General features: G+C 45.7%; 1 protein-coding gene across 1 annotated transcript; it reads right to left on the bottom strand.

Annotated features, from left to right (window-relative positions):
* Positions 1-4,670: 4,670 nt before the first annotated feature.
* On the bottom strand, positions 4,671-5,522 carry LOC123049506 (NAC transcription factor ONAC010-like). The gene has a single exon (XM_044472414.1). It carries the CDS (start codon positions 5,437-5,439, stop codon positions 4,849-4,851), a length of 591 nt encoding a protein of 196 aa, XP_044328349.1. The 5' UTR covers positions 5,440-5,522; the 3' UTR covers positions 4,671-4,848.
* Between the last annotated feature and the right edge of the window lie 6,773 nt (positions 5,523-12,295).

The raw sequence follows: 12,295 nt of genomic DNA, 5'->3' as shown, positions 1-12,295 counted from the left end.
TTGTTCCTGTCGGGGCGCCGCCAGCTCCCAGGCCAACACCCGCCTGTTTGTCATCGTCGTTGGCTGTTCCCGTTGGGTGTTGGACTTGATAAGCACTGGCGGTGCATAATCTGGTTAGTATGCTCGGTGGGTGGTGAATGTGGCCGCATGTACCAGATCGAAGGCCGCACATGGGTTTTACCCTAATTCAGGCCTCTAGTAAGGAGTAATACCCTATGTCATGCTTTGAGTTCTTATTGATGGTGGGTGTGCCTCGGGCGAGGGATTACAATGGTGGAGATGAGATTGCTACTGAGAGTATAGTCTGTAAGAGTGTATCAGAATGAGAGCCCTGTAGCCCTCTCCATATATTCACGGTGAGGGCTATAGTTTTAAAAGAGGGAGATCCAATCATGGCTGCCGCCATGCTGGCTTGGGGGGCAAGATGATCCTTGGAAGCCTACCCATTCCTCTGGGAACCTTCCTATTGCTAGCTATGTGGTCGGCCTCCTAGGCAACTTGGCAGGTCTGTCGCCGGGCTGCCTGTGGAGAAGGCATCCTCGGTGCATCACACCTTTAGTAGCCCCGAGCTTGTGTTGGGTTGGAGCTTTTTGGTTTTCGAGAACCCACAAGAACTCCTCGTCTTTGTGTTGGATGTCAGGACTTCTTTCTAGATGCTCGGCCTTGAAGACATATGCGGGCCTGCTTACCGCAAGGACTCCGAGAGCGCCTTCCGTTGCAGGCTCGGGTGTGGCGTGGAGCTCGCCGAAGGCCGAGGCCCCGCATTTTGAGCTATGATGTCAAGTCTTTGGTTGATTGAATTGTCATAGCCAGGTCTGTGTTGTCTTGTCAAAACAGGCTCATCGACCCTTGAGGGCGCTTGTTGGTTGTGCGATGACATGATGATAATGCCGGAATTCACATGCCCACATCTCGTGGAATGGGAAACCATAGAGGATGTGGGGAGCTTGTCACACCGTGAGTCCCGACCATTCAATTTTATTGCGGCGGCTATAAAGCGGGGGAGAAAAGGTAATTTCTCCTTCCCCTGCATCCTTTGCTATTACCACGCATGTATAGCTCGCACAACCTTCCACCTTGATCCTCTGCGTCCGTCGAGATAGCCAAATCCAAGGATGGTCAGGGACAAACCCACGCAATATGCCGCTTAGGCGACCGTGACCGTGAAGCGAAAATGGAAGAGGGCCGCCGACAGCCGCGACCCGCAAGCCGAAGTAGCCTCGCGCGGCGAACGAAACCACTAGGAAGTAGTTCTTGTCACCCGTCCGCGCTAAGGAGATCGACCAGCTGGTGGTGGAGAAGTGTACCCCGACAGATCTGGTTTGCACGATGCCCGAAAAGGAAGCTCCACTAGCGTCGACCACCGAAGAGCACGCGCTTCATCAGGAGTCTTCGGACGTAAGTGCGGTGATTGATATGGTTATTGTTCTTGCCAACACATGAAGTGATTAAGTTGAAGTCGCCGCCAAGCAGCCAGAGACGAGCACACAACACCCTGCATCCCGGAGGTCTGCTAGGAACTCCAACTTGTCGTCGTCGCCTTGAGGGCCATAAACCCTAGTCAACCACGAGTACAGGTTCGCCACGATAGTAGAGACGAGAGCCGTAATGTGGTGCAAGACAATGGTGAGACTGGAGATGGACACCGCTGAGTGCTGCGAGGCGAGAAGAATGTGTCGCCGGATGCCAATCATGGGGAGGACGAAGAAGTCCTGAAAGCTTGGGCCAACGTCTTGATCACCGTGGGCAGGATGATAAGGTCCAGTTTGATCTCTTTGAGACAAACCACAATAGGAGAGGCAACATAAATAATAGAACGAATGGTAGCGTGTTTGGTAGGACAATTAAAACCGTGAACGTTTCAGCAAATCGCACGAAGATTGCACTCCATGAAGACCAAGGATGGGTCCAATGGGGGATGGGGGAGGGGGCACGATACTAGGCTACGATAGTTCGGACACTGACAGTGGTGTGGTGCAGCCTGGAAAGCATGGTGTTAGGCATGTCCCACCCGGAAAGTAAATGGATGAACCTACTTTGAAAAACACATTCTAAATGCCAAAAAACTCTGAAAAAGTTTCACGCATATATATTCACATTCTATGTGCACGCATAAAGTTTCGCAGGAAAACAACTTTTTCTTTGGCATGTGCAAAAAAGACAAAAAAATGCATCGTGGAACGCTTTTAGAGGCATTGAAGTTTGTCTTTTTCGCAGAGGCAAAATAAAAAGTGATTTTTTTCATAAAACTTTGTGCTGCATACACATGTGTGCGAAGATGTATGCATTTGTTTCGATTTTTTTGACATTTTAAAACGCGTTTAAAACGCATTTTTGAAAAACGGGTTCATATGCCCATGAGTTCAAGACTTTCCGACTCTATCTCACCCATAGTAATCTGTAAACGCCTGGACAACGTCGTCCGCAAAGGGATGTTCAAACAGCCTAGAGTGCTTGGGCTGACTCTTTCTCATCTTTTTGCAGAATGACACGACAGCTTAGAACACGATTGGCCTTAGTATCGGGAAAAGCACCAGCTGCGTCTAGGCATGGATGGGGTAGCTAGCAACGGCAAGGGTGCAAATTTGCACGCCATGCACAAACGCATGCAAAGCGGGGTCCACCACCGAAGCCGCATGGGGGTGCAGCAATGTTTGGCTAGAAAAGACGCAACCAAAACGGTTGGGGCCAGACAGTGTTTAGCTGGAAGAAACGTCTAAAACGTTGCTTGGGAGGTAGTAGCAAATATTGTTCCTACACTACTGTTGTGGAATCATTTTCCAAAAATATATCAATTGATGTCACGGCAAGTCACAAATATACATGAATGTTACGGCTTATACAAGTATGGTTATTGTACTCAGCAAGTTATTTGAAATGCAAAATCGTTGGTCGGCCTCGGCCATGGAGCCATGGTCTGCTGCTATTGGAAGTGGTTACTAACTACTCGGCACATGCAAGTGCTACAAGACCTACCTGACAAGGCTAAGCTCTGGAGTGAAATGACCAGCACAAATTTAGTCCCCTGGATCATGAACATATATAGCCTTATAAACTGAAACTGCACATCCTTGCAATGATTGCCCAACACTCCAGTCGATAGCACTGACATCTGGGGGTAAAAAAAAGCATTGCATCTACTACTAGTCTTTAGTTCAAACAAAAATAACATCTACTACTAGTGTCTCAGTTCAGTCCAATTTACAGAAACGCAAACGATTCTAAATTTGAATGTGCACTGAATAAAATAAGCGAGTACCAATTTTCACATATTTACAAGTTTCGGCACTATGGTTAGGTGATTACAACTTTTCTATAACCAACCCTAATTTTCTCTCTCTAAACAACTACTCCTGAAGGTTAAAGGATATACCTCCTGAACTATCCTGGCAGTTTTTTAAAATGTTGTAATTACATGACACAACCTTATTTCTCGAACTAGATGACCGAAACAAAGCTATGAACAACCCAAACATGGGAAGAGACGACCAAGACTCACGTCCACATAAAATCTAAATCATATTATGAAACGACCAAGTCCTGCATCGGCCCATTGCCAAGCATCAGTTTTAAACTGATTGATGACTCTTCACAAAGGAAGTATGTGTTGTTGAAAACACTCTTGTTCCTCTCTCACCATATGCTCTAGATGATTAGACACCTAGGAATTTAAAGCCTTTCTCTTTGTGCCATGAGTTCTCAACCTGGCCTCCTGCCACCATCATGGATTGGAAGGGAAGCCGAGGGAACGATCTCGCTCAGATTTGCCCATTGCAGCACGGAGCTCCAAATGATCGAAATGAGCCGCCTCCTGTGTAGAGAACTAGAGGTACAGAAACAACAAGTATCATCATGTGCTAAATCCCTCTTGGCAAGATGGTCTACCGTCCAAACACGAGATGAGCCAAAGAAAAAGTTTGCATTTCAGCGGTGCCCATAATTGCCTTATGGTGCAATCCATACTGCAATTGATTGCCGCAGTGAAATAAGCACTATATACTAACTTTGCCGAAAAAACCCTTTTGAGCCCCAACTCCAGGTCCACTTATCTTCAACGCCATGGATCGTTGGGGTTTAAGAAATAATTTCCAGAAGGTAACCACCTGCAGGAAAGTGTGAATGTTGATCTCACCATTGATATCTTTGATCCAAGCTTCATTAGAAGTCGCTTCAGCAACAGTCCTGCGCGACCTGACGACCGGATATACTAATTATTTGTTGGTTTAAAATCTGTTAGACAAGTCACAGATGCATGGTAGAACGATTGTTCTACGGGTTTCAGTTCAAAAAAAAAGTCACAGATGCATGAACATTACAGCTTATACTAATATGGTGCTTATATCCAGGTCCAGCAAAGTCATCCAAAGCTTAGCTTCCAATTATTCAGATGGGAAGACATCTTTAGCTTGTTTGCTGTGACTGAAACTGGAAACCGTTACTCCTAAATAGTAAAACTGAAACTGGAGTGGTATTCAAACTGATATCTCTCTCTCCAACCATTTTGAAACTGAAACTGGAGTAGCAACCATTACTCCTAAATACTACTCCAGTTCCAATTATTCGAACAAAGCGGACCATGAACATAGGTCATAAAATCTCAAATTATTCAGATCGGAAGACATCAGACCAAGACACACGTCCACATAAAACATAAATCATAAAATGAAACGGTGATAATACCTCCGAACTGTTCTGGCAGATGCTGCGAGGGAGGCTGACTACATTGCACTTCGAACGAAACAGACCAATCAATCTACCTCAACTAGATCGAGCGCACAAACCACAACTGAAATGAAACGAAATAGAAACACAACAACTCTAAAGAAATCAACATGCAGTTGCATAATTCTACCGCCTCCTCTTCAACACGATGGAGCGCTCGGAGCCCTCCTGCTCGCTGTCGCTGGAGCTGCTGTCGGCAGGCGGGGGGAGCACCGGCTTCCGGTAGACCTTGTGGACCACGAAGACGACGTCCGACGCCTCAGGGTCCGCGTGCGCGCGGCGGAAGGCGGCCGCGTCCCTGTTGAGCCGGTACTCCTTCATCAGCCAGCGCGTCGGCGACCATACCGCCCCGCCCTTCCACGTGTAGCGGTACGCGAACCTGCGCCGGAACGCCACTGCCTCCCGGCCGCCCTCGCTGCCGTAGTACGGCTTCTCCGTGCCGTACTGCACCCAGCACCCGCCCGCGCCCGGCGTCGGGCACGTCTCGCCGGCGGGCTTTACCGCGAAGAAGAAGCCCCATACCTCGCCGTAATCCCTTATGTGGTTTTCCCGGAAGGGGAGCTCACGCGGGGGCAAGGACAAGACGTCCACGCCCTCCTCGATGAAGCCGGGGAAGATGACGCCGCCGAGCCCCGCCCTGGGGACGAGGTAGTGGTGGATGAGCTCACGGCCGGTGGGTTGGAACACGTAGCCGGCTGTCAGATTAGGGTTCGCCATCGCCGACCGATACCGAAGTTGTAGCCTAGGAGAGGTAGATGCTGTGGGCGACTCAAAATGTTCAGTGGATCTGAGAAAGAGAGTTCGATTATGCCCTGGGATAACTCAAATTGGGAGGACCCTGCTCTTGCTTTTGTAGATGGGTTGGCATTAATGACAGGAAGGTTCCAGAAGCCAAGTACAGATGGCACATTAGATAGAGGGTGTCTAATCTGGTCGGTGATAACATGTGCTCAATTAGAACAAAATTTGATGGGCCAATTGATCAGGATTGTCCAATCGAATTTGTTTGCACAACCATGCTTGGCCCAAATAAATGGCAACAGATTAGAGTCCACAAATATTCCTAATATAAAAGAGGGATGGTGATTTAGGCTTCGAAACACCTCAGCTTGTTTTAGTCCCGAAATTTCAAGAGAAACGAGTCTCAAACTTTCTAGAGAATTGAGGGAGCCACCTGTGGTTAAGTGAAGTTTTTTAGGTCGATGATGATGTAGGAACGCCCAAGCCTTGCGTGCGGAAGCATGTTGGCGGCAGAACAATGAGTTATTGGCAAATCCGCATGGCTTTCGGACAACTGATGATGAGGTGATTTGTTTCTTCAGAAGCAACGGAGTACCTTGTACGGGCGGCGGCTTGGAGTGAGTTGTTCACAAATTAAATCCGCATGACTTTCGGACAATTGACGAAGAGGTACTTGTCGAATATATTTGCCTTGATTTAATCTTTCCTCGAACAATGACCAAGCAACAAATATTGACTGTATTTGAAGCACACGACAGCGTCAGATGAGCTTGGCATGATCACACTCCACATTTTATCCCACATGTGAGACCATACATGCTAATTTTAAAGGGACAAGAAATAAAGCGGAATGATTCGCCAGCGATATGCATGCATCTATGGGCGATAAAAGCAATGACGTCAGTGCTCCAGATGTTACTTTTGAAACATCAAAATCATATCTCTCTCAGACCATTACTCGGATTGATGATCTATCTTCACGATCCGCTGTGTTTCGACGGGATCATCGAAATTAGACTATAGGTTGTAAGCATTGACGTTTTTCTTTCCAAAATGGTGTCGCCAAATTTTTCTATGAAGTTGCCTTATTACCAAAGTTACTAGCCAGTAACTTCGATACAAATACAACAAGAAGTTCGTTAAACATGGGCTGACACTTTTATGGATGTTGAAACTCCCAGGAGCAATCCAGTCGACAGATCTGCTCGGCCGTTCCCAATTTTTACCGAGTCACGCGTAGGCTGGGCTGGCGGCTGGTGGGCCTTGGTCAACATTTGGGAGTGTGGGCCTGGGCTGCCGGCGAGGGGAATTTCGATCGGCTGTCTCCGATTTAGTACAAAATTTGTTTGTAATTTCAAAAAAAATCAGAATTTCTTCAGAATTTCAAAATTGTTCATTTTTTTAAAATGTCCGTGTTTCAAAAAGTAATCAATTTGTTCACAGAAAAAACACCTTCAAAATTTCAAAAACCTTCAAATCTATAGATGTTTGTAGTTCTTAAAACTCCGCGCAACTCATTAGTAACGAAATTTTGCTCGATCCAGTCACTGGTTAGGCTCGTGCGCGTGAGAGATGGAGGTCCTGTGTTCGACCCCTAGCGAGCGCAATAATTTGTGGAATTTTGCACAATGCTCCCACTTTTGAGCCGACCCAACTGGTTGTTTGTGTGTTCGTAGGGCTGCTATTCGCTGTGAAATGTTGCAGATAGGAGCTCACATGGGGGAGGGAGTTCTTGGGGAGGTCCTATTTCACGGGATGCATGCCGGGAGGAGGTGCAACGCGCACCCCCCTCTTACCAAGTGTGCCCTTTTGGGCCGGCGCATGTGCAGGGCACCCTATTTTTTATTTTGTTTTTTACTTTCTGTTTTGTATTATTTTTTCTTCTTTAAATAATTTAGAATTTCAGAAAAGTTCTGAAATTCTAAGAATTGAGAAATTTTAAAAAAGTAATCATGAAATCATAAAATATTCACTGATTCAAAAAAATGTTTGCATACTCAAAAAATATTCATGGGTTTTCAAAAATGTACTAGAAATAAAAAAGGTCATGATTTTGAGGAAATATTTTTGGATTCAAGAAATGTTCACAGCTTCAAAAATTATACATGAATTTTTGAAAATGTTCACAAAATTTAAAAAAAGTTTGTGAATTGCAAAATGAAACATCGATTCGAAAATGTTCGCTGATTCAAAAAAATCATGTATTAGAAAAATAATCATGCATTTAGAAAATGTTTGTCAAAATAAAAAAAAATGATCTTGAACTTCAAAAATGGTTGCCCAATTTCCAAAAATGATCCATCCCCACACGGCAACACACGGTTTTCATGTGATCGGCCAAATAAGGTAGTCACCAGTAACTTAATAAATGTTTCATATATTTGGCAACATAGTAAATTCAGATTAACCTGTACAGATCCAACATCAGCCAATCTTTTGCTATCTTTGGCAACCCATTAAATTCGGATTAATCAGTACAAATAAATTTGTGGTAACCTAATAAATCTTTAGTATATTTGGCAACCAATTAATTCAGATCAATCGGTACAAATCAATCAACAATAAATCTTTGGCAACTCATTAAATTCATGTCAACTAGCACAAAACAATCAACAACCGATAAATCAACAGTTACACTATATTCGTTCACCGCTCCACCTCGCTCCCAAGGTTATTTCGATCTCGTCGTGCCTCCCCTCTGCCAAGGACAACGTCCAGCTCACGGTAACACCCCTGTAATTAAACTACAATGATCTCCCCCTAATTATTGCCATGTCATCATGTTCTGCAGTAATGCAAGCCACTTTTCCCAAATCAAAACTCAAATTCAAATTCCAATTGCAAGTCAAAATATTATTTCTTCAGACAGTAAAACAAAAATGTTGGTAATATCCTAAATCATCCCAAAGTAATTGTCATGAAGAAAGCAACCATGTTCGAATTCCCAAAATGCCCCTAAAAATATTTAAAGTGGACCAACAACAACTATTTAAGCCAATCAAATATAAACCCAAAATATAAATGTTTGCAAATGGCATGAAACTTTGTGTGCCTTCTCAAAATATTGCATTATAATTATATGACAAGTTTCATATTTAAATAAATTCATTTAGTGGCTAAAATCAATACAAAGCAAAAATAAATAAAAGAAACAGAAAAGAAAAAGAAAAAGGCAGAAGACTTAAGGTGTGGCTTGGCGCAAGTGCACAGTGCAGGCCTAGCCGACATCCCCGTCGTCTCCTACCTCTGTTCATCAGAGGTGCGTTGGACGCGCACGCCGCGTCCATGGCTCGAATGGCCATGCGCGGCCATCCCGCGGTCCCCTCATGGATAAGGACCCGCCATCAACCCCGTGGCGAACCCTAACCCCTATTTGCCCCTCTCCCTCGCTCCCCTATAAGATAGAGGAGTATCCGGCCAAGGAAAGCTTAGTGGAGTATTTTTACTCTACTAAGTTTTGATCTATTCTAGCCGATCCCTTAAATTTAGCGGAGTAAAACTTAAAATTGGCTTAAGTATTCTGTCTAACACTTGGCAAGCGCGCTCCAACGGCGGCAAGACGGACAAAGGCGGAGCCGTGGCGTGTGAAGCTGCGGTCGATGGTGCCCAAGGAGGGCTGCGAGAGGAGGAGGTCTTTCTCGGTGCTGTCATCATTGCCTTGCCAGTTCAACGACGCAGAAACCTTCTTGAACTCCCGCATAGGCCCGTCCTTCCCGAAGCCCCACTGCCGCCGGCCCCAGCGACTAGCTCGCCGCATGGGACTCTGCCGCCGGGCTGGACTCGTTGAGGTGCCCGGACAATCTTGAGGTCAGCCTGGGTGGCTGCGCCGTGGAGCTCGTCCGCGCGTGCGCCGGCGGCGCCACCACTGAAGGAAATATGCCCTACAGGCAATAATAAAGTTGTTATTTATATTTCCTTATATCATGATAAATGTTTATTATTCATGCTAGAATTGTATTAACCAGAAACTTAATACATGTATGAATACATAGACAAAACAAAGTGTCCCTAGTATGCCTCTACTAGACTAGCTCGTTAATCAAAGATGGTTAAGTTTCCTGACCATAGACATGTGTTGTCATTTGATGAACGGGATCACATCATTAGAGAATGATGTGATGGACAAGGCCCATCTGTTAGCTTAGCATTATGATCGTTGAGTTTTATTGCTATTGCTTTCTTCATGACTTATACATGTTCCTCTGACTATGAGATTATGCAACTCCCGAATTCCGGAGGAACACCTTGTGTGCTATAAAACGTCACAACGTAACTGAGTGATTATAAAGATGCTCTACAGGTGTCTCCGAAGGTGTTTGTTGGGTTGGCATAGATCGAGATTAGGATTTGTCACTCCGTGTATCGGAGAGGTATCTCTGGGCCCTCTCGGTAATGCACATCACTATAAGCCTTGCAAGCAGTGTGACTAATGAGTTAGTTGCGGGATTATGCATTATGGAACGAGTAAAGAGACTTGCCGGTAACGAGATTGAACTAGGTATGATGATACCGATGATCGAATCTCGGGCAAGTAACATACCATGACAAAGGGAACAACGTATGTTGTTATGCGGTTTGACCGATAAAGATCTTCGTACAATATGTAAGGACCAATATGAGCATCTAGGTTCTGCTATTGGTAATGGACCGGAAGTGAGTCTTGGTCATGTCTACATAGTTCTCGAACCCGTAGGGTCCGCACGCTTAACGTTCGATGACGATCGGTATTATGAGTTTATGTGTTTTGATGTACCGAAGGTAGTTCGGAGTCCCGGATGTGATCACGGACATGACGAGGAGTCTTGAAATGGTCGAGACATAAAGAATAATATATTGGATGACGTTATTCCGACATCGATGAGTTCCGGAGGTCACCGGATAAATATCGGAGTGCCGGAAGGGTTCTCGGAACCACCGGAGAAGTAATGGGCCTAGGGGAGAGACAGAGGGGCTGCCAAAGGGCTGGTCGCACGCCGCCCCATGGGCCTAGTTCGAATTGGACTTGGGGGAGGGGCGGCGCCCCTTCCTTCCTTCTCTTTCCCCCTCCTTCCTTCTTCTCCTAGTAGGACTAGGAAAGAGGCGGGGGGGGGGGGGGGGTCCTACTCCTACTAGGAGGAGGATTCCTCCCCCCTTGGCGCGCCTATGAGGGTCGGCCGGCCTCCCCCTCCCTCCTTTATATATGTGGGGAGGGGGGCACCCTAGGACACATCAAAAGTTGATCTTAACCTTGTGCGGTGCCCCCCTCCACAGATTTCCACCTCGGTCATATCGTTGTAGTGCTTAGGCGAAGCCCTGCGTCGGTAACTTCATCATCACCGTCATCACACCATCGTGCTGACAAAACTCTTCCTCGGCCTCAGCTGGATCAAGAGTACGAGGGATGTCACCGAGCTGAACATGTGCAGATCGCGGAGGTGTCGTGCGTTCGGTACTTCGATCGGTTGGATCATGAAGACGTTCGACTACATCAACCGCGTTGTCGCAACGCTTCCGCTTTCGGTCTACGAGGGTACGTGGACACACTCTTTCGCTCGTTGCTATGCATCACCTAGATGGATCTTGCGTGTGCGTAGGAATTTTTTTGAAATTACTGCGTTCCCCAACAGTGGCATCCGAGCCAGGTCTATGCGTAGATGTTATATGCACGAGGAGAACACAAAGAGTTGTGGGCGATAATAGTCATACTGCATACCAGCATGTCATACTTTGATTCAGCGGTATTGTTGGATGAAGCGGCCTAGACCGACATTACATGACCGTGTTCATGAGACTGGTTCTACCGCCGTACTTTGCACACAGGTTGTTAGTGGGTGTCTGTTTCTCCAACTTTAGTTGAATCGAGTGTGACTACGCCTGGTCCTTGTTGAAGGTTAAAACAACACACTTGACGAAAAAATGTTGTGGTTTTGATGCGTAGGTAAGAACAGTTCTTGCTAGAAGCCCGTAGCAGCCACGTACAACTTGCAACAACAAAGTAGAGGACGTCTAACTTGTTTTTGCAGGGCTTGCTGTGATGTGATATGGTCAAGACATGATGATATATAAATTGTTGTATGAGATGATCATGTTTTGTAACAGTTATCGGCAACTGGCAGGAGCCATATGGTTGTCGCTTTATTGTATGAAATGCAACCGCCATGTAGTTGATTTACTTTATCACTAAGCGGTAGCGATAGTCGTAGAAGCAATAGTTGGCGAGACGACAACGATGCTTCGATGGAGATCAAGTGTCAAGCCAGTGACGATGGTGATCATGACGGTGCTTTGGAGATGGAGATCAAAGGCACAAGATGATGATGGCCATATCATATCAGTTATATTGATTGCATGTGATGTTTATCCTTTATGCATCTTATTTTGCTTAGTACGACGGTAGCATTATAAGATGATCTCTCACTAAATTTCAAGGTATAAGTGTTCTCCCTGAGTATGCACCGTTGCGACAGTTCGTCGTGCCGAGACACCACGTGATGATCGGGTGTGATAAGCTCTACGTTCATATACAACGGGTGCAAGCCAGTTTTGCAGACGCAGAATACTCGGGTTAACTTGAAGGGCCTAGCATATGCAGATATGGCCTCGGAACACTGAGACCGAAAGGTCGAGCGTGAATCATATAGTAGATATGATCAACATAGTGATGTTCACCATTGAAAACTACTCCATCTCACGTGATGATCGGACATGGTTTAGTTGATTTGGATCACGCAATCACTTCGATGATTAGAGGGATGTCTATCTAAGTGGGAGTTCTTAAGTAATATGATTAATTGAACTTTAATTTATCATGAACTTAGTCCTGGTAGTTTTTGCATAACTATGTTGTAGATCA

The sequence above is a fragment of the Triticum aestivum genome, chromosome 2D, assembly GCF_018294505.1.
Source record: "Triticum aestivum cultivar Chinese Spring chromosome 2D, IWGSC CS RefSeq v2.1, whole genome shotgun sequence".
Classification (NCBI taxonomy): Eukaryota; Viridiplantae; Streptophyta; class Magnoliopsida; order Poales; family Poaceae; genus Triticum; species Triticum aestivum.
Note: the sequence above shows the minus strand (reverse complement) of the source record. Positions and strands in the feature narration are given on the sequence as shown.